At 39.0% G+C, this 22,265-nt stretch overlaps 1 protein-coding gene across 1 annotated transcript in view; it reads left to right on the plus strand.

Annotated features, from left to right (window-relative positions):
- Positions 1-2,314: 2,314 nt before the first annotated feature.
- cdh5 (cadherin 5) overlaps positions 2,315-22,265 on the plus strand; it is a 34,142-nt gene continuing 14,191 nt past the window's right edge. The window contains exons 1-11 of the mRNA XM_079362226.1: positions 2,315-3,312; positions 12,215-12,460; positions 13,234-13,513; positions 13,999-14,115; positions 14,277-14,444; positions 14,611-14,792; positions 16,381-16,494; positions 16,974-17,116; positions 17,197-17,330; positions 18,308-18,417; positions 19,035-19,137. Coding sequence (XP_079218352.1) covers positions 12,215-12,460; positions 13,234-13,513; positions 13,999-14,115; positions 14,277-14,444; positions 14,611-14,792; positions 16,381-16,494; positions 16,974-17,116; positions 17,197-17,330; positions 18,308-18,417; positions 19,035-19,137 — 1,597 coding nt within the window. The 5' untranslated portion in view covers positions 2,315-3,312. The remainder of the gene's footprint in view (positions 3,313-12,214; positions 12,461-13,233; positions 13,514-13,998; positions 14,116-14,276; positions 14,445-14,610; positions 14,793-16,380; positions 16,495-16,973; positions 17,117-17,196; positions 17,331-18,307; positions 18,418-19,034; positions 19,138-22,265) is intronic.

Raw genomic sequence — 22,265 nt, forward strand, 5'->3', positions numbered from 1 at the left:
AACATTAATTGGTGTGTTATCAGTTGTTATCGCTTCTATTCTTTAGATGGGACCAACAGCTGACAGAACGTGTATAAACATCTGTTCTCAGCCACTGGCATCCTCACTAGTGGACCTAAACTTGGTTACATTTCGAAAACACAATTAAGTTTAAGTTAAGATAAAGAACCTCAAGAAACGTTAAAGCCTCCCAGTAACTTCCCCTGCTGGAAGCCAAAAGTTTGGGCCTTCCATCTCCACTGGTCACTTGTTATTTTGAATTTAAAGTTAGTTTCCAACAAACCAGCAATCCACATCCACATCCTCTACAGACAGTTTATGGAGGATTTTGACATAAGGAGAGAGTAAAGCTGTAAAACCAAATATGTCTGCCTGCTCCATTAGTGTGGCTAGATATTTTAGAATGATGAGGACAGCGAATCGGATGGTTGCAATGCGTAGTAATTGGGGGAGAAATTTGATTGGCACATGTGACCTGCCATGCTCGAGCAGTCCTTAGAAATGATCAGAACCACCAAAATAAGCTTTTTCTGACAAGGTTTTCAAGGTTTTTTTTTTTACCATTCTTTAATGGACATCTTGGGTTGGGTTGTGCGTAAAGAGTTTTATTATGTGCATGGCATTGAATATTTGTGTGTATAATACACTTGTGATTATAGTTCATTGTGTTTGGGAATACTGGTGGAAATAAAATGCATAAGTTTGACCCATCTATCCACCCTGTCTACTTCAAGATCTGATTTTGTTAGCTTTTTTACATCGACCTGACTTCCTTCTCTGCTTTGCTCTCATGATAATAATAACAGCCAGTAGAAGTAGCCATTGTGTAAAACTGTTGGATGATCCACTTTAACAATAGATGATAAACACCGACTCGGTGACAAGGAGGCCTTTTAGCTCAAATCCCTTCTCATGAAACCGACTGATGACTGCCACAAATGTGTTGAGTTCCTTCCTCGTTTAAATTGTTCACACTGCTACATTTGTCATATTACCACTGCAAATTGTCTACACGAAGAAAAGCTTAAAGCCAGCTGCAGGTTTAAACACTTACACATCAGCGTTTTAAAAAAAAAATAAAGTCCTGAAAATGTTTCACATTTTTTGAGAAATCCAACCACTGAAACCTTTATGAGTTGCTCATTTGAATATAGCCCGCACAGCGTCAAGATTTCGGATGGATGGGTGGGGTCTGCACTTTCAGAAGTTGTTCTAAAGTGATTACAAGAGCAATGAACTCAAATTCCTGAATCGAGGTACCTTACAGACGCTCAGGATGACAGGAGGATCTGATATCTCTGATTTCTTTCTGCGTTAAAATAATTCCTGCAGAGTTGGGCAATGCTACAGGAAGTATTATAAAGAAGTTATAAAGTACTGTCACAGTGAACACACCGTATGTGATTATGGATAATCACATACGAAAAAAAGTCAATCACGTCCCTGATGATCTTTTTTAGTTTGGGAGCTTTAACATACGTTAATGTTATAACTTTTTTTTTTCTAAGGGACTTACAAGCAACTGTTTTGTCCTTCATTTTGTAAAACTTGTTGAAAAAAATAAATTTTGTATGACTCCCCTGTATCGCTGATACAAACACAGCTACTGCGAGTGAGAGAAGAGGACTCAAAGTAAACGTTGATTTTTTGTCATGTTGATGTCAGACAGCTCTTTTCCCAGCTGTATTGAAAAGATTGTATGTAGTGTGGAACTGAAAATGCAAATAACCAGAGAGACGGACAAAGACAGAGAGGATGGAGGTGGAAAAAAAACCCGAAACGACAGGACCGCTACTGCTGTCACAGGAGAGCTTTCATGTAAAAACACACAGTCGGCTTTCCTGTCCAATTCGCCAAATTACTGACGACCGGCTCTCCCCCTAAAGAGAAGGGGGTGGGTGAAATGTGTGTGTGGCGGGGCATCCAACTCATCTCATTTACCAGCTTAGTCAAGATCTTTCTGTCAGATACGCTCTCTCTCTCTCTCTCTCTCTCTCTCTCTCTCGCTCTTTCTCTCTCTATCACACACACACACACACACACACACACACACACACACGCTCACACACAAAATCTCTGGCAAAGTCAGCCCTCTGAAATATTTACTAGCCTCATGTGGGGAAATCTCTGAGGATTATCCCCAATAACCTGTTTAACTTAATCCTTATCTCACACAGATGAATAATAAATCCCCCCCCCCCCACTCTTCATCTCTCTCTCTTTCCCTCTTGCTTTTCAAGGAGAAGTAACGCCTCTCTCACCTTACTCTTCATCACCCTCCCTCCTCCCCTCTTCTTGCCTCTCACACACTCACTCCATCTGCTTCACGAACATGAGCCGGCTGCTTTCTCTGCCTCTCCAAGCGTCTTTGAGCGGTTCTGACATATGCGCTCCCTCCCTGCTTCTCTGTCTTTGTTTTTTTTTCTTTTCTGTCTGCTTTTCAGCTGATCCCTTACTTCTGCATATACCTCTCGTGTGTATCGGCCCCCCCACACACACCCTTTCCAGGTCAGGAAGAGGAGCGGTAGCAGGGAGCACCATCGAAGAACATTGACAATAACAGGAAGAGGAAGTGGGCAGTGACCTGTGTGAGAGAAAGAGGACTGTGGTCAGACAGCTGGGGTTCCACATTGCGCTTATTTGCTACTTGGGGAGAAAACCACATCAAATACGAAGGGACAAAAAAAGGCAGGAGACACTTGAAAACCTGTTGGACTCTTGGACTGGAACCTTGATTCCCTGGGAAGAAAAAAATGAAAGACCATTAATCAACTTCAAACTGGAGCCACTGGAGGTTTTTTTTTTTGTTTTATGTGTGAGAAGAGACTAAATAGGTGGCGCTCTCTGAGATTGTTTCGACTTTCTGAAAATCTAACTCTGGAATACTTTATCCTTCAAGAGGCATCCACCTGTACTCCATCATCACTGACTTCTCTTATTATTTTCTCCACAGTCCAGTAACAGGAATTGTACAGAAAATTGTGTTGTTGTTGGGTTTTTTTTTTTCTAAAAACAAGTCAAGGGAGACAGAAATCCCTGTCTGTACAACAACACCTGCTGCTCTCTTTCAACATCAGAAAGCGCCCACAGTCAAAAAAGAAAAGAAGCGAGAGCGAGGAAGAGACAGAGTTGAATCAGGAGGCGGTTATACTCCCTGTTGAGCACACGACCACCTACCAGCCTCTAATTTCTACCACAACCTGCCACATTATAAGAATAAACCCAGTGGGTGTGAAGGGAGGCACGTTTAAGGATTTCAGTTTGAGCGAAAACAGAGGTCTGAACACTTCTGCTTGAATTGCAGCCTGTGCGGTAAGATATCTTTCTTTATCTCAGTGTTTTGAAAATTCTGCTGTATTTTATGTCTGAATGCACATCCAGTGCTTTCCTATATCAAATTGGAGTGTAATATTTCTAAGTGTTTGAAAAGGTTTTTATTGGAAAATGTAGTCCAGTCTCTTTTGAAAACCCTCCAGGCTACTGTCTCAGTCACCCCAGGGTGAAACGCTCATCAATACAAGTGAAAGCGTCCTGAGGAAGGCACAGAAATAACTTGATACCATGGTTATAACCCCTGTAAGGACAGACTGTCGCCAACCGTCACTGTTCACATATGGTACGCCAATGATCTCGGACAGCTCGGTGTAGATTTGAATGCTGTAATTGAGCGCTGTCCCCCCCCCCTCCCTCCCTCCCTCCCCTTCCTCTTTTCCCCAGAGGGTGGACTGTCATTCCTGAGCACAGACGGCTGTGACCATTAAGACGATACAGGATGATCTGTAGAAAGAGCAGGGGGAAGAAAAAAAAAGTCTCAAACAAACTAAATCCATCAGGAGGAGTTCAGCTGTTCATTTTTTTTTTAATTCCACAAAAAAAAAAATCTCTCTTTTCTTCTGCATCTGTCAACTTGGTGTCAGAGTTTAAACCTATGAAGTATTAATGAATATATCAGAGTAGCCAGATTTGGTCAGTTAATTGTCGGCTATGGACATCCCTGCTCTAAATTCTTTTTTTTTTTTCAATCTTATTTCTTCTTCTGCAGTTTATTTTGAACAGGCTTCATTGAATTATACTTAACAAGCGAAGCTAAACCAGTGACTATTTGAGAGGTTATTCAGGCCATTTTTAAGGCTTTAGAGTTTGGTACAGCATTATCAAACACTACCAGAACTCTATTGCAATTGTCCCCTTTTTTTTTATCCATGCACACATTAATGCTTTCTTTGAAATTACGTTTTTCTGTGGATCTGGATGAGTAGGCCATAGTGACAGAGATGACTTGATGCTGTCACAACATTTAAAGCTGTCTATGCAACTAAACCCAATGGTTTAATTCCTGGAGAGGGAACTAACCAGGGGGGAAAATCCTTCGGGTGCCATCTGGGAGACTTCACCCTGCCACACACACACACACACACACACACACACACACACACACACACACACACACACACACACACACACACACACACACACACACACACACACACACACACACACACACACACACACACACACACACACACACAAATGTTCTCATACACACATGCATGCACAAATAAAATTCCTGATTAGAGCCATTCATTCGTTCATTCAGATATATGTCAGAGTAGTTGACAAGCTGTCCAGATGTGGGGATGTTAGCTCAGCTGAAATTCCTGATTACAAGTGAAAGACCCAGTTAGGGTTTTATCTTCAGTGTCTGACCTGTATTCTGCACTTTACTGACTATCGCACAAGTATTCGGAAGAGATTTGATTTCCCTAAACATTCTAGTTATATGGGTTTAACATCCATCCCCTAGTGAATCAGTGGGGATATTCAGTACACGACAGGAAAATGCTGGGTTGCTGAAGTTGGAAAATGTTTAGCCTTAAGCAGAGATGGGGGCTGACAGCTGAGCCAAAACCAAATAACTTAAGTTATTTTTAGATTTTGGTCATTACTGTCCGTTTTACAGCAGGCCTAAATCAAATTATTACTGGTTCAATTGTATCAAACAGATAAGTCTGATTGTGTAAAAAAACAGAATAAACCAGAAAGAGTGAACAACCAATCTGAGTTGGAATACAGTCCATAACAGGACAGGGTCAGTGAGTACACACTGTGTGTGTGTGTGTGTGCGTGTGTGTGTGTGTGTGTGCGCGTGTGTGTGTTCGTGTGTCTGGTAGCGGGTCCTTGTGTGACTTGCTGACAGACAGATTGTTAGAAGCTGCTCTGTGATTAAACTTATTTTAATCTCAACCACAGACACTCACTACAGTATTCAGCAGTTTGACACCACACACAGTTTGAAGCTTTGAAATCTGTTACTGTGGAGCATAAATTTAAATACACAAAGTCCAGATTTTAGGATAGTTAAGAAATACTTAGGTAAACTAAACTTTAAGGACTTTTTTTTTTTTAAAGACTTTATTTGCAAAGAGATTTGTGTGTAACAAGACAGCTCAACAAGAGGCCTGTTAGTTGATGAGAAAGTTTTGCACAGGATCAACAATAGAAACATGGAAAAATGGAAAAATAGAGACAACAGGAGGCCGTTTGGTATCCCTCCGGCTTCTCATGGAAGAGAATACCTCCAAAAAAAGAGAGAAAAAAAACTTGTACAAATGATCTTGGTCCAGGCATCAAGAATGGTATATTAGCTTGCACACTTAAACTCTTGCTTACATTAACCTGTGGAGTGCTTTTGGAGCTTATGGCAGCATTGAATTTAGATATTGTTGAAACACATTTATTAATGTTAATCTGTTCCAGTCGACTATCTTGGGTCCAGGTAAAGATTTAATCAAGGGCAGATGGTAGAGATCACAATTATGGTCATCAATGTCATGAAGAAGCAGAGTGGGATGTTCTGGCACAACTTCACCAACTACCAAGGTGCATGAAGAGGATCAAAAAGCTCCAGCAACACTTGTATGAAGATCAACATTATTAACAAATTAGACGGATGTGTTTTGGCTTGTGGCCTTCATCAGGGTCATCAATCATTAACATCAACATGGTTCATTACCAAGGGAGTAAGAATAGCCTTAATTAATTTAATGGTAACCTGGTTTCCTTTTAAAGATTGATTTGATTGTATAAGAGTCCGACCTATAGATTTTAAAAAGATAAAAAAAGGATCATTCTCGGGTGACGGTGAAAGACCCGAATAAACTACATGGCCAACCAGCCAGTTGTCCAAAGAGTGCAACTTGAGGCTTCTTCAAAATGAAATCCTTCATCCTGCATGAAACACATTGTCCACTGAGGTTAGGATATTTTAACTGAACATTTTTAAACTGTGGTCTTAGCATGCTGTTAGTAGTCCATTCAGTACACAGGGTTACATAATTTGGACAATGTCATTGGTGACATATAAATCTACAACAAATCACAGACATGACATGATGGCACAGTGGGAAAACTGTCTTTAATTTACCCACCACCACTCCTTGCAGTTATCAAGCCTTTGTCAAAAAAAGGGGCACGTGGTGGAGGTCTTTTTGTTCCATTCAGTCAGTAGAGAGTATTGTATTTGTCTAATCAATGCAACTTTCAGCTGACTATTGGAACACGTCACCTTTTTTTATTTCAACCACAGAAATACATGCTTTAAACGGTGCTTGTTTCTATGTGTCGACTTACAACAGCATTAACAGATAACAACATGTGCGTTTTCTGCTTTAGGAAATGGCTGCTGAAACACTAATGTAGTCAATTTATTTTAATCTGGGGAACATCAAGACACTTAGCACATTTGAATGACTTTTTATCATGGTATTAAAATTGGAGATGCTGCCAGCTCTTCAGGGAAGACACCTCTTTCCTGTGAATCTCAGGTGTTGGGTGAAGCAACTAGGGGGAATTTAAGTCAGCAGATGACATGTGATGATGTGAACGACACAGCCAACTATATTTAAATGTGTTACATTCAAATAACCAAAAATATACAATATTAAATATTGAACTTTTTGTGTTTATCCAGTTCCCAAAGTTGTGTTGAGTGACACGCAGAGAAAATTGACACCTGCTTTGTCCCTACTCAGATTTCATCATGAAGGACAGGAGTATGTTAAAACCCTGACAACACAAACAAACTTGTGCAGGAACTTCGTCGTCCCTTCAGCGAGCTCCAGGAGTATGAGGTCTTGTTGACTCGTTTCTGTGCTTTAGCCTTTGGTTGAGTGAAACTAGGTCAGACCTGTCTGCCAGTCACAAAACATCCCGCAGAATGACAACTGTATCTCTACTCCTCCATCACACTCTCACATGCTCCCGAGCCTGCGGACAATGTACAGATGTAATTACAGATATTCCTGGATGTTATTTATTCTCCTTACCTCTGAAAGATGTCTTTGATAAATGCTTCCATAAATAACTTTGAGTAATCCTGAAGTGAGCTTTCCACCATGATGCTTGCAGTCGTGAGGAATATAAGTGTGATTATCAAAAGATTAACAACAATCATTGTAAATCAAAATGACGGGTGGATACAAAAAAAATCTAAACTTCATTTTACATCTTCTTGATCATACTCAACACTATGCCAGTTTCCATCAATGCCTCTGTTTACTCTGCTCTGATTCTAAAGTGACAGTAAAGGGTTTAAAAGAAAGCTGAAGTTAAACAGAGCGATTTATTGAGCCTGTTGTAGCTTTGTTTTTCTGCCCTGCAACACCCATTAAAGTGCTAAATCTGCGTTTAAGGTGAAAGGTAGAGCGAGTGACAGGAATGAGAAAAGAAGTGAGGTGAAGAAGAAAAGGTGAGAAAAGGGAAAAGGGAGGGACGATACTTCAGATACAGAAATAGACTGTACGAACATCCAGATGCAATCTTTTACCTCGAGGGATTCAACTTCAGACAAAGAGGTAAACATTTAAGAGAAAAGAAATGACTGAGAGAACTCTGAAGAAAGGGACTAAAATAAAATATGAGCAAAATAAAGAGACAGACTTTAAGTACAAGACATCAAGAAACAGAGACACGGAGGATAAAGATGGAGTGTGACACAAACAGAAAAAAATTAAGACAGCAGACAAATGAGGAGGCGAGAGAAAGGGAGACATGAAGTCAGTAGCAGCAGCTGAATGCCAGGAAGGGTGTGTCCACTCACTAATAACGGCCCCTCATTAACAGACCCCATGTTATTTCCCAAAAGACATTGTGTTTATACTTCCTGTTGCTGATAAAAGGGGAGGAGTAAGGCCTGCTTAACGAAAATGTGATTTTAAAAAATGCCATTTTTAGATGTTGCCAAAGGACTTATCATTACCGAAACTATGAGTCATAGGATATGATTGGAAATGTGTTTGAGTAAGAGGTTATATGCATGTAAGGTGATAAGGGATAGTTAAGTTGAGTTATGAGTCAAGGAGTATCTTGAGATGTTAACAGTTTTCGTGATTAAAATGCTTTTTAGAGAAATATTCCAAGAATTAAGTTGAATGTGTTGCATAATCCAATCAGGATGTGGCCATTACACATTTTTGGTAACATTCTGGCTTTAAATTTCTTATTCTTTATTCAAAATGATATATCAGATATGTTTATACAATCTCAAATGTTCCTTGTCGAATGTCTGAAGATATTCATCAGCATTGACTGTTGTGGTGACATAAATGTTCTTAAACCTTCCAGTGGATAGTACCAACCCACAGAACATGTTTAGCAATAGAACAAAAACAAACAGGAGTCCAAACCAAGACAAAAGATATAAACTCAGATTAGTGTTTAATTTAAAGAACTGAACAAATCTCGAAAATCTTTTTTTTAATTAAATGTAGGCTTAGCTCACATCCAATAAAGCTAAAGCCCCATTTATTTCAGTATTAATGCAATATGTTAGAACACAGTCATAGATTATCTTTTTAAGGGAATATTTTCTTAATAAAGATTTACATAGGGTAAACAACGTCTCATAATGATCCCTATCAGAGATCTTTAGTTACATCCATCAACTGATTTAAAAATCTGATTATCTACATTATCCACTTTAAAGGATGATAATAATAACAACTACAAGAAATGTGTTCGTAGTTTCCCTGCAGCAGTTAGCATCCAAATCGTTTAAAGCTGTAACCAGGTGACAATCATATAATTAAAAAAAGACACAACAGACTTTTTCTTATTTCATTGTTTTTTCCTTTATAGTTACTAAAGGTCTCCTACTTTCTGGCCTGTGTTTTTGACTGTCTGTGCGTGAGAAAGCACATGTACTATAAAGCACAGGGTTTGAGTGCTTTGTTTGCCCAGAACAAGTAAAGAGGAAGGATATGGCTGACACACAGTTCCACTAAGCAGAGTTTGAAGGACACTGCAGGATCGCCTCAGGAAACATGTTCGGCCTTAAACAGTGGCATTGTCTTACTTTGAAGTGTCTTTGTTTTACTGTCTACTGAGAGCAGTGACGTTAAAGAAAGCTACACCTTTTGTAGTTTGACAAAATGCTACTTCTAAACAACGCAAACAATATACAGTTTATGCTAAATAAACTGATGATATGATACTGGTTGAATTACAGTTAAAAGGCTCTTTTCATGTATCCTCTTTATCCTTACATGACGGTTTCTCTTTGGTCATGATGGTTTAGACTCTTTTTGGTTTTCCCAAATGGTCTGACTCAGGCTTATGCAAAGAGAGTCTAGGCATTGGGAAAGTTGAAAAAAAAGGCAAATAAATCTTACTGCAACACACCACAATCTGTTTTAAGTAGCATGTCACAGTGGTTTCAGGCTGGTGTTTCTGATGTGCTAATGTGATGGTAAAACTGGGACATGTATGCATTTGGAAATAAATTATCTGATGAGTTAATTAAGGGCTATTAGCTATGAAAACTCTGACATCAAAAATCATCAAAATCTCTAAAAGATAATGGTTTAATGACTAAGAAGACAAAATATGGAAACAATAGGGATATCCGCAAATATGATGACGGTTTAGAAGAACAAATATCTTGTTTTTTGTCATTTATTAACAGAGATATTTAGTCAACAATAATATCCTTAATCTCTCACACCCCCATCGAAAGTCCCCAGTAAATATTCAATAATAGAGTATCATTTGTGAATTACCAATTTAGTCCTGAAAAGAATAAATAACAACTCGAAGCAAACAAAAAACACAAGAGCAAAAATATAAACCCCCAACAAAAGGATGTGGAGTGAAAGCCAAACAAACAGTGTTGACTCTTTGTTTGAGCTGATTTGTGGGGAGCCGTGTGAAGAGGTCAGGGGAGGTCAGCAGAATACGAGATTAGGCCATTAGAGGGAGAAGACTTTATGCGAGTATAATCCCCTCATCGTAATCTCTCTTCCTCCCTCCCTGCTACTAATGGCTAGAAGACAATAAAATGCTCTAATCTGTCTACGGGGATGGCCCAGGGCTGGGCTGAGATATCTGCGGAGCGCATATAGTCTAAAATGTTGTGAAGATTATTTCTCTGGCATTTCTGAGTTATTAGATAGAGCCCTTGCTGGTGGGGGGTGGGGGATATGTGGGAGAGAGAGAGTCAGACGGAACGTGAGTAAAGTTTATAAGGTAGCTGGTGTTTGTTTTCCTTGTAGATTTTCATTTTGGTTAAATAGTGCTAAAAAGGCTTGAAGGCAACACGGGTGTGATGCAAGACAGAGAAATGTCTCCAAGTCAAAGTCATTTAGAAAACCGTGAATCAGATGGGGTGCCAGTGAGGTTCAAAATGTGAGGAAGAACCGACATTGTAGTTTACCTTTCAGTGAGAAACATGTATTTTATTTGGGTAAAGATGTTGTGCAGAGTTAGTTGGTTCTTCTGAACAAAATATCAAGTTTTGTTTATCATACATGCTTTGTCGTTCAGACCTGAAGAAGAGAAAATCAGAAGTAGAGCTTCCCCATGAAAACACTGATTAAGACATGTTCAAAAAAGCATTACAAGTGAACTGTTTTTCTATATCTGTCATTTGGGGTTTTGAGGATTTATTCTTGATAACCTTTCATGAATATATATTAAAATTATATTTGATTTCTGACAGTTACAGTACGGTACATATGTCAAATCTGGGTATCTCCCTGGTACCATCATCAGGTCATTATATAATTATCTGTCCCCTACTTTTCTTGACAATGAACATGATTTCTTCACAGAGCAGCTGAAATTGCTGCAGACTCTTATTCTGTGTTCTGTTTACGTCTGGTCTTGGTGCTATTGGTAAAGATAATATCCTAAGGAAATAAATCCATGAGTTTGAAGGCTTATCTGATTAAAAAAAATACAGCACACTACTTTATAATAGTATGAGATTGTAATACTATTTCATAACTAATTTACTACAAAATGGTTTTATCCTCAACCTCGATAATCTCTAGGTAAACAGTAGAATTAGGCCATTGACGTGGATGGGGAAACCTACGAAGAATGGTTGCATATCTGTTGTTGTCGAAGTAGGGAGCAAATGGTATACCACATACACCTTTATGAAAACACAAGCATGCTTTTACAGTAATTCGTAGGAACACTCTGGTCTGGATTCTTAACATGCTTACAATTCTGTCTAAATAAAACACGAGGAAAAGGCATGTCTTTGAGGATGTGACCCCTCTTTCCCTAATAATCCTAAATATGTAAGAACTTGTATCCATTTGTGTTATGCCAAAATCCTTTCCTTTTTCCCAAATGTTATATGCTGTACAAGGGGGAAAATACCAATCAAAAATTCTAAATGTCAAAACAGCTACTTTTTGGAAAATTATCTTTCTAATGGCTGATTAAGACAGCCATCCTAAGTGGTTTTAATGTCAGTTCCGTTCTCCTTCTCCCTCTGTCTGTCTGTGTCTTTCTGTCTCTCATGCTTCACCAGTGGGTCAGGACCTAAAATGGGTCACGGGCCTATGTTTAATAGATCCCAGTACGACCACAGCAGTGATACGCCTCAGCCCAGGTCCCATGGTAGGCTAAATGTTTCATTTGGGTCCCTGGCTGAAAAGGTTTATGAGCCCTGGCCGCCAATGATATGCTAGACCTCAAGCTCAGTCAGGGTAAAGGGAGTCCTTGGCCTTCACTCTGAGTCTCACCCTGGCACAGTGATGGGGTCTGTCCACAGCTGATAAGTGGTTTTAATGTGATCTCCTCTCTCTTCTTTCTCCCTCCATATTCCTCGTCACTTATTTCGCTCTTGCCTCTTCCTTCCCACGCTTTTCTTCATTCTTTCACCCCTCTTCCCCCATAATTCTTCCCCCTTTTTTCTGTCAAACAGATGATGGCTTGGCTTCAACTCTGTGCCATGATGGGGCTTATGGCCTCTGTGGTCTCGTCGATCTCTCTTGCTGTGGCTGAAGATTTTGGCCTTCCTGTAGTGGAAGGCAAGATGCAGTCAAGCTCCATGGGGATTGTAAAGAAGGAGACCTTTCCTGTCCTGTTCAGAAAGAAGAGAGAGTGGATCTGGAACTCTCTCTACGTTGAGGAAGAGAAACCCGCACCCATCGCCTACAAGATAGGACAGGTAGGTCAATGTAAATCTGAATAATGAGAACTGTTTATGAATACAGAATCACAGGCAAGTGTTGATATTTTGGGAGCTTCAAAGAAGTGTGTATTTTTTTATGTTCCAAGTTTTGTCTAGTCCCATTTGTTTTATGTCGGAAAACTGTTATTGTAAAGTATGAAAGATGGAAAACACTTCTGTTGTAATGGATTCCTGGATCTCATTGGCAGTACTCTGACGATGACTTAGATGCATTTTTAGAGAGATTTTCAGTCTAAAGACATTATGAATAGCTACATACCTGTTTTAGAGCTCGTCTCTCAACTCTAATACTTTGCTAATTAGCTAGTTGAGAGGAAACAATCACCATCAGATGAAAAATGAAATGAATATAATGAATGAAACATTGGCAGAATGTCCTTTGTTGCTAACAGCTATCTAAAATAGGATCTTATCACAAGACAATAACTTATGATCACATTTTACTTATCTTTTGGAAACAAGGTATTGTCTTGCCCATACAAGAAACCTCTTCAGTGCACACAAGATTCATTTACAGGAATTCACCTGGTATTTTGGTGCAATACAATTAGCAAAGGAAATAAAGCCAACAAAAAAAAAAGAAAAAGAAAGAAATTTAAATTAAATTAAGATTGAAAATAAGAAGCAATTACACATTTATAACTTGCGTGTACTGTTGAAGTTTGGTTGTTTATTTGAATCCTTCTTCCAATGAGAAAAAAAGTCAAACCAGCTGAAACTTTCATTTGAAACCATCTATTCCTTCACAGCTGAAGTCGAGCAAGACGGTGGAAGTCAAGAGCTTTAAAATTGACGGTGAAGGAGCAAACACCATCTTCACTGTAGATCAAAAAGGAGACCTGTTCGTCACCAGATCTCTGGACAGAGAGGAGAAGAGCTTGTACCATTTGACAGCCAAGATGTTAGACGGGAACAACAAGCTGATAGAAGATTCTGGAGAGTTTGTTGTACAGGTGACCGACATCAATGACAACAGCCCTGTTTTCCCCAGAATGTATAACGGATCCATAATGGAGAGGTCCACCATAGGTAAGAGGGTTGTTTTTTTAACAGAGTTTTTCAAAAAGGTCATTGGGATTCAAAGTGTGTTCCTTTATACCTCTATGTTACAAACAGTGCCTTTAATTTGACTATTTGAATGCTGAGTAAAGCAAAATGTTTCCAGCAATGTAGACCGTGTGAATCCAATTCTTGCAGGAGCTCTTTTCTTTTGCTCCAAGTGTGTATTTGACATTTACCATCCAGTGATAATTTTGAATAAAAATAGACATAGAAACTGTGAAATGTCGGCAGAAATTCAAAAATAATGTCAACGCCTGTCACATTCATTAACACTTCCACTTGTGAAAAAAGCCCCATTGCTGACTTAAATAACACAATCTTAGTACATAATCATCAAGCATTAATCACACAGCCATGGTGTTCAGTACTGGAACATTTAAGGTTGGCTTTTTATGTAAAACGTATAGCATTTCTTATGCAGAACATTTTCTTTTTAATTTATATTCTTCTAGGAACTAAAGTAGTTGAAGTGAGGGCGACTGATGCCGATGACCCCACCACAGCTAACGGAGAGCTCAGGTACTCTTTGACCCACGACCTATCTGCCTTCCAAATCGACAGCATCACAGGTACGTTTACGGCTCTGACGTACAGCTTGATTGTTCTCTTGCAGCAACATTGTGTTTTTCATCCTGAACAAGTAAATGTTCTAGCTATTTTCACTTGAATATGAGTCAGTGCTGACCTCAAAGAGATAACACCCTCTCTCTTTCTGTCTGTGTCTCTGCAGGTGTGATCAGCTGCAAGATAAACTCTCTGGACCGGGAGACCAAGAGTCAGTACGTGGTGGTGGTTAAAGCTCAGGATATGAGAGGAATGGCCTCTGGCAGCACAGCCACCACTTCTGTCACCATCACCATCACTGACACCAACGACAACATCGCTTCTTTCACCCGAAGTAAGATACAGAGCGCAAAGAGGGATGTGAAAACCAGGGGTGACGATTAATATTTTAGATGTCACTCCTCTCCTCTGCACACATGACAAAGAAAATGTGCCTTTCAAATAATTATACATAACCCTGAAATGTCTTCTTTATAAATGAAACTGTTTTCTGTCTGCAGAGGTTTACGACCTGCAGGTTCCAGAGAATCACAAGTTAAACGAGAAGATCGGCACTCTGGAGTTGGAGGACAGAGATCAAATTCAGAACAAAGAGCCGAGTTTCACTATTCTCAATGACAACAAGAAAATGTTTGTCATGGAACTCAGCCCCAACAAGGACGGCAACCTCATGCTCAAACAGGTAAGGGGTTCATGTAACAGTGAGTGAATAAACAACGCATCTCAAGGCTAACACCTTGGTAAACATTGTTAACTGATGATTTTGAAAATAAATAATCTTTAGAAGTAGAAAATACTCCCGTTGAATTGAGGAACTCTAGCCTCAAAACAAATGAGAGACTATTTTCAAAGTGCTTTGAAAGTTGAATATAAGATATTCAAGAAGCACAAAAATAGATTTACATGCAAGCTCTGCCAACATTATACACTACCGAGACAGAAGGATTACCGGGACCATGAGAAATTTCAAGCGTGTCTTTTTTCTTGATTCCTTACACATAATACTACATGAGCATAACACTTCCCCAAAAATGACCAATTACTTGAAATGTTTGATTTCATATGTGAGATTTTTTCACAACAGGATTTATAACAGATTATAAACTGTAGCTTTTTACGTTTGCCGAAATTCTAGATAGTTTCCTTCGCTGGTTTGTGCTCTTCAGATTAAGTATTTAGGACATCAGAGAGCTGAAAATGGGTTCTAATAAAATGAGCTCCGAAACCAGAGCCAGCCATGAATGGAATCTTCTCTCTGCTCGACTCGCCCCTCAGCTCTGCTGCCCCTCTCATCTTTCTCAGTGTCTGTGTTTACGTGCAGTAAGTAAGCCGGCTATCAGACACACTGCGGTTAAGACCTTATTAAGCTGTTTACACATGCCTTTGATACCCTGCAACTGAATATACCTGTTAGCATAAATAATCCAGTTAACAGATTAAGTCTACCTGTGGTATCCCATCCACTGATAAAACAGCGCTGCAGAAAAAAAATATCTTGAAACTAGAGTTTAAAAAGGGAGGAAAGAAATAATTCCTGCAAAATTCTGACCATAAAAACTCTCTGCTGCCACATAATAGTTTACAGTATGCTAGATGCATCCATAAAAATAGACATGCCTCAGTTTGCGAAGAAATTCTTTCTGTACGTGGCAACATGTTTAACATGAAGAGAAAAACTTGGTATGTCATTGCGCCCCGAAAACACAGATTTTGAAGCTCAACCAGGTTGTTCCAGCAGAGTTGTGACATTTAGAGCCTTTTTACACCTGGCATCGACCGCTGTCCTTGGTCAATACACTCAGGTGTTAATGCATTGAGGGAGAGGACAGGAGATGCATTTGGAGAGAAAAAAAGGAGAGTGTGAATGTCTCCCAAGTCTAAAAGCAGGTGCATTAGAGAGTAGAATATATACTTCTGTGAAGACTGAACACTTTGACCATGCGATATAATGTCACCCCAAAAAGTATACTTTTGATATAGAATTATAGAAATTGAAAGAGATTATTAAATTATCAGCCACATTAGATTGAGGAGAATGATAAAAGGCTCATGTTAATGACATAGTCCATTTTTTAAATGTTTTTCAAACAATAAAGTCCTTACTGTACCAATGTACATCATATTAATATCCTTATTGAAACCAGATGATAGACAAGACTAATGCAAAGATGGAAAGCTCTCATCTAAGGAATCTTAACTCAATTTTTAATCAAATCTGGATCCAGTTATTGCTGTATTTTCATTTTTTCATTGTGTGTTGAATCCCCCAGGCTCTGGATTATGAGACAACAAACAGCTACACTTTCACAGTCCAGGTGCGAGAAAACCTAAATAACCTGCGTTTTCCCGCGGACAACGTGAACAGTGCTGTCACCACAGCCCAGGTAATTATTGGACAAACATCTGCGGCCTATAATCAATCCTTAACAAATATTACACCTTACTAGTTTACATTTATTGTCAGTCAAAACTGCAGATTATGTAGTGATTATTTTGACAGAAATGTACAGCAATGTCCACAACGATGAGATGGAAATAGTTTGAATCAAAACTTAGAGGCAAACACCTTAAAAAGGTATTCCTTTTCTAAACCTTTATCCTTTTCTGTTTTTGACCACTACATTTTCTTGAGCAGCTGTATAAGATCTCAGCTCTGTAATACAGTTGCTCAATCTTCAGCTCCAGCAGGCAGCCTAGTAGGTGGGTGTAAGTGTCAGAGTGAGCCTGAAGAATGACATTGTAGACAAGTTGAACAATGAAATGAAACAATTCTGTTCCATGAAATCTTTAAAGCAAAACCAAATAAGCCCAATTTCCATCCAGTGCTGTCACTTAACTGTTATGAATGGATTTAAATTGACAGGTGAATGTAAGGGTGTTGGATGTAGACGAGCCGCCAGTGTTCTCGCAGCCCATCTACACGTTCAAGGTGCTGGAGGAGCGGATTTTGAACAACATAGGAACAGTCACAGCCAGAGATCCTGACAGGGCTAGCAAGAGTATAAGGTATAATCTTTTAAAATCAACAAATAGTGTGATTAATCCTGCAATGTTTCAGTGACCTCTATCTTTCTCTGCCTGTTTAGGTACTCCATCTTGGATAAGGACTGTCCGATCGGTATCAACCCACTCACAGGTCAGCTGTCCACCCTGAGGATGCTGGACAGAGAACTGGAGGCCACACACATGTTTCAAGTTAGAGCGCAGGAGGAGCCGAGCGGTACGTCACACAATTAATCCTTTCAACAATAGAACCTCAGACGAAAAATCAAAACCATGTGTTTTCTCTCACACATGATTACTGGGAGGCTCTAAAAAAGACAGTGCGTTCTCTCATTGTTCATCTGGATTTATTGAAGGATGGGGATTTGACACCTTAACGGGGATTTTTATAGGTTTAACATATTGAAACAACACCTGGCCGACCCACACGGAAAGCTGAGAGTAAGCAGGAAAATCACATTAGAGGGCCTCTTTGTTCACTCACAGCTTTCGAAACAAAACTACGTATTTTTAGAGCAGCAGTGAATAAAATCCAGAGATCTATTTTCGTGGCTTGTCACGATGTTTAAGGAACACAATGGTCCCCTGAGCTTGACAAGGTCCTCGATATACAGTACGTGAACTGAACTAAAGATAGTTTCAAAATCTCAGAGCAAGCGACAGCAAAGAGACTCACACATTCATCAAAAGACTAGCATTCAAAAAGAATGTCAGTGATTTAAAATAAATGTAAAAGCTGCTTTAGTGTGACAAAAACAACTGCCAAATATAAAGCCAATGAATAGATATCTTTTGAGTCACTTGACCTTAATCAGTTTCATTTAAGGAAGAGATGCACACACCTAACCAGCGTCATAGAAAATAATTCTTTGCATAAAGGTAATAGCATTCAAATTATCATTAAAGTAAAAAAAAACAACTGTGAAAAGACATCATTTAAAGTGTCACTGTTCTTTCTGTTGAAACACATGCGTCCTCCAAATTAAACTTTTAAATTATTATTTTTTCCTCCACAGTCCCTACCCAATGTGCTTTAAATATAGTTTAAAAGTACATTTGAGTTACAACAAAGAGTATTATTTACTATTTCCTCTGTAAATAAACTGGTATAGTTTAATACAATATAACAGTACTTAATTAAAAACACGTATTAATGTTTAATGTCAATTATATGTTTTTTTCTCTCCTATGTAGGTTTGGAGTCATTTGTGAAAGTGAACATTATTGTTGAGGATGTGAATGACAACATACCTGAGCTGGCTGTGGATGAGATCTTTGTATGTGAGAACGACTTCCCTGATATGGTAAGAACAAAAACGTTATGCGCAGCAGACTGCTTATTCATTGTTATGGTTTTGGATCGAGTTAGTCTAATGTTCCACTTGCATCCCTAAACATTTCGTTAGCCCTTTAAAGGTCACATACAGTATTATCCTTCTTTTCAACAACTTCAAATAAGTCTCACAGCTCTTTCTTGCCAATAATCCACTTTGATCCTGCATTTTAGCAAGCCTATAAACCCCTCTATTTTAGCCCTGCTCAGAACAGGACGTTTCTGTGTCTGTAGCTGTAAATGCAAGTGAGCTTTGACCACGCCCTGTTTTAGTGGCTTTACCCCAAGAATGCTGCAACAACCACAGACACACAAATAAAATATCACATATCCGTGGAACTTCCGCAAGGTGACCTCCTGTTGAGATACCGTTAAGTGGTTCAGTGTTTGTACAATGCTATGGTTTTTTGTTGTTTTTCTTTTTCAGGAAAAATAGATTCTGTTAGCTGTTAGTTTTGTTAACCTGTCGTTTCCTTTTTGAGATACTTGAATGATAAAGAAACAGATTGATTTTATATATATATATATATATATATATTATTTTTTTATCATTTAGAATGCAATTGAGTAATTTTTTCCCCCCTGCAGGTGATAGGCACATTGAGAGCCACAGACAAAGATGACCAGCCAGCCTCCTTCAGCTTCAGCCTGGTAACTGAGAGCTCCAACTTCACGATCAAAGACTACAGCAGTAAGTCTGTGTGTGCACCAAGCACATACTTACCTTTCTCTTCTTGCCTGTTGCTCTAAATAGCGCTCAGAGGAAAGTGCTCACCCTGGCACTTGTTGCTATGCAACAAGTGAAACTCCATTTGAGGCACAGTGCTTGGTTGCTGCAAGTTGAAATTATTTTAACTTCTCAAAGCGTGCCTTGGTACTTGCTGCCAGACGGGGGATTTAGAGAGCCTGTCTAAGACCATAAGTGCTGTCTCGAATTCACAACAGCAAATGTTGGAAATAATGAGGGAAAGTGGCTCGGTGGACTTAAGAATGACTCTCTATGTATTCAAAACTCATCCCAGCTGAAAGTGTTTAAGGGGCATGTCAAACACAATACTACTCTGCTGCTTTTCAAAGTAAAACTGTAAATACTCTTTACATGAAAAACTACACCAAAGGCAACTTCATGAATGTATGCACACTTAAATCATGGTTGATGTTCTAGTTTTAGCCTTTTCAAAACTGTTAAGTGATAAAACATCAACCAGTTTCAGTTCATCTTAATTTAAAGATGATATTTTATTTGATGCTTCCTTATCCTCTTTAAACGATGTTAGGAAGCGAAATGTTTACAAATGTAACTTCTTTACGTTAATGTTTTATTTGGTAATGTATTGTGTGGCTCTTATAGCGCTATAATAAAACAACAGAAGTGAAAGGAATGTCATTAGTTTTGCCGATACTTTGTCATACCAAATTTAGCACATTTGACCCAATCGTGATGCTTAAGCTGATTCTGATGTATCAGGTAAAGGTTTCATAAAAAGTTATTGCAGTAAAAGTCAAGTTGTACATTTCCAAAATATTGTGGCACTAGAGGAAGTGTTTTTCAGTGAGATACATAATATAAGACCCATAAATGTCTGTACAAAAATTGTGAAAATCTGTCAGCAGAGTGTTGACGGAAGCAGAGGAGGGTTTTCTGGCCCAACTTCACCAACTTCCACGGTGCATTGAGAGCCAAAAGCTGGAGAGTCAACCAGCTCCAGCAACACTGGAGTATGAAGATCAACTTTATTTATCAACTAGATTAGACTGATGCGGTTAGACTGTCTTCATACTACAGGTGTTGAGCTTTCCGTACTCTTCAGTGGAGTGCTGATATAATGTAACGTAATGAACATTTTAGTCTTTTTGGTTCATCGAGAGTAAGCCTAAAAAAACCCATCATTTTTTTAATATTATAAATAATATAGGCTTGTTAAAACATCACTTAAGGTAGTTATTGTGTAGACAATTATAACCTATTCTCCTTCCTAAAAGTCAAATAGGCATGCTTTGTCACACCAGCTGAAAACAGACATTTATTTCATCAAACATTTGGAAAACTTTGTGAAACTACTGCAGTCATCTTATTTTTCAGGGAGTTGATGACTTAATTATGTTTCAGAAAAGACCATGCTTTGGGTCGCAGTCTCCTGGGTAAAAATCCTGTATGTGAACGATACCTTTGTGTCTCTGAAAACGTTCCCTGACTGCTCATTGTCCCAGCTGGGTTTACATTGGAGAACTTTAAAAGCTTATACAGACGCTTAAGGGTACCTTGTACTTTTGATGTTGCAGATTGGTGTACCAAAGAATCCCTATTTGAACACCTGGGAATAAGAACAGTGTGCAATCCTGAGCTTATTTTTACCAACATATCGCTGAAAGTTGAAAGTTATATCTGCAGTCAGAAGATCTGAATAAATGTTGAACATATAACTGTACAAGTTAACAGAGTCTGCTCCGATAAACAGACTGTGACACAAATGATGGTGTGTACTCTACAAAGGTGTTTTCTTTGATCCACACATTGATATCCAAGCAGAGGTTGTCGCAATGTTACGTCAGATTACTGATGCCTATTTTGGTTATCCAACATAGGACACAAAATGACACAAGTACAACAGTTGTCATCATTTTTGATCATCACATGCCCTTATAATACATGAAAGCAAGCGGAAAATCTTACCAACTGTTCCAGTAAAATATTAAAAGTGAAAAGATGAAAGCCTCAGGTTGTCAGATGAAAGATTTAGGTGAGGTGTTACTATTTAATTTAAGTGAGACCTGAAACATACTGAGCGGAAGATAAACAGAGGGAAAAAAGGCATGAACTTGCCTTATCCATTTTCTTTCCCACTCGTGCCTGCAGGGTTGACATGTTGAACTGATCGAGAGGAGGAAGAGTAAGATGTAGGAGAGAGAAAGGGAACGAGAGATGAGCCAGAAGCGTTAGAAAAGATACAAAGGAGTTGAGCGGAAAAGATCAGAAATCAGGGTAAATTTAAGTGAGAGGGAGTTGAAGTAAGAAAGGGAGGAAGTGTTAAAGTAAGAGAACAGACATAGGGTGTTTAACAAGAGAACAACAAGAGGTTTGGTTGGAGCTGATGAAAATAAGAGAGACAATATGATTGAGTGGTGAAAGAAAGGTGAGGGACTAGAAAGCAAATCAAATGAAAAACTAAAGAAGAGAGAAAGAAAACGAAAGAAAGGGAGGCACAAAATATGCTAAACAAGGACATGAAATAACCGAGGAGGTTGAACAAGAGAAGAAGAAAGAGAGGACATGGCAAAAGGGAATAAAAGAAAAAAAAAAACAAGGCTATGGAGAAAGAGAAGGAGATAAGACGAGGACATAATAAAAGACAGAAAGATGTCATCAGAAACAAAAATGCTTAAATGAAATATTCAGAAGTACGGGGTAAGAGACGAAAAGACAGATTGTATCAACAGACGAGAGGAGGGAAGGAGAACCAGGGACGAAAGTAAAGAGATGAGGAGTTTTGTGATAAGTGCTGTTTGCCCATGTAAACCTCTGCTCTTCCCTGTGGATCAGGACTGTGCCCCCCCTCCCCCCTCCAAAAAATCCCCCCTTCAACAGCACCTCACATCCCCATCACTTAACACACACACCCGGAGCTGCAGAGTGGGGGCTTTTAAAATATTCATCAACTACCAGCTCTTTAAAACTTGCAAAAAAAAAAAACACAACATGCTTTCATTACGGGATCCTGAGACAAACACACACGCATGCACACATTCATGAACGAACACACACACACACACACACCTCAACAGTCAGTGTAGGTGAACAGAGAAGTGACAGGACTAGAT

The sequence above is a fragment of the Symphodus melops genome (assembly GCF_947650265.1).
Source record: "Symphodus melops genome assembly, chromosome: 15".
Classification (NCBI taxonomy): domain Eukaryota; kingdom Metazoa; phylum Chordata; class Actinopteri; order Labriformes; family Labridae; genus Symphodus; species Symphodus melops.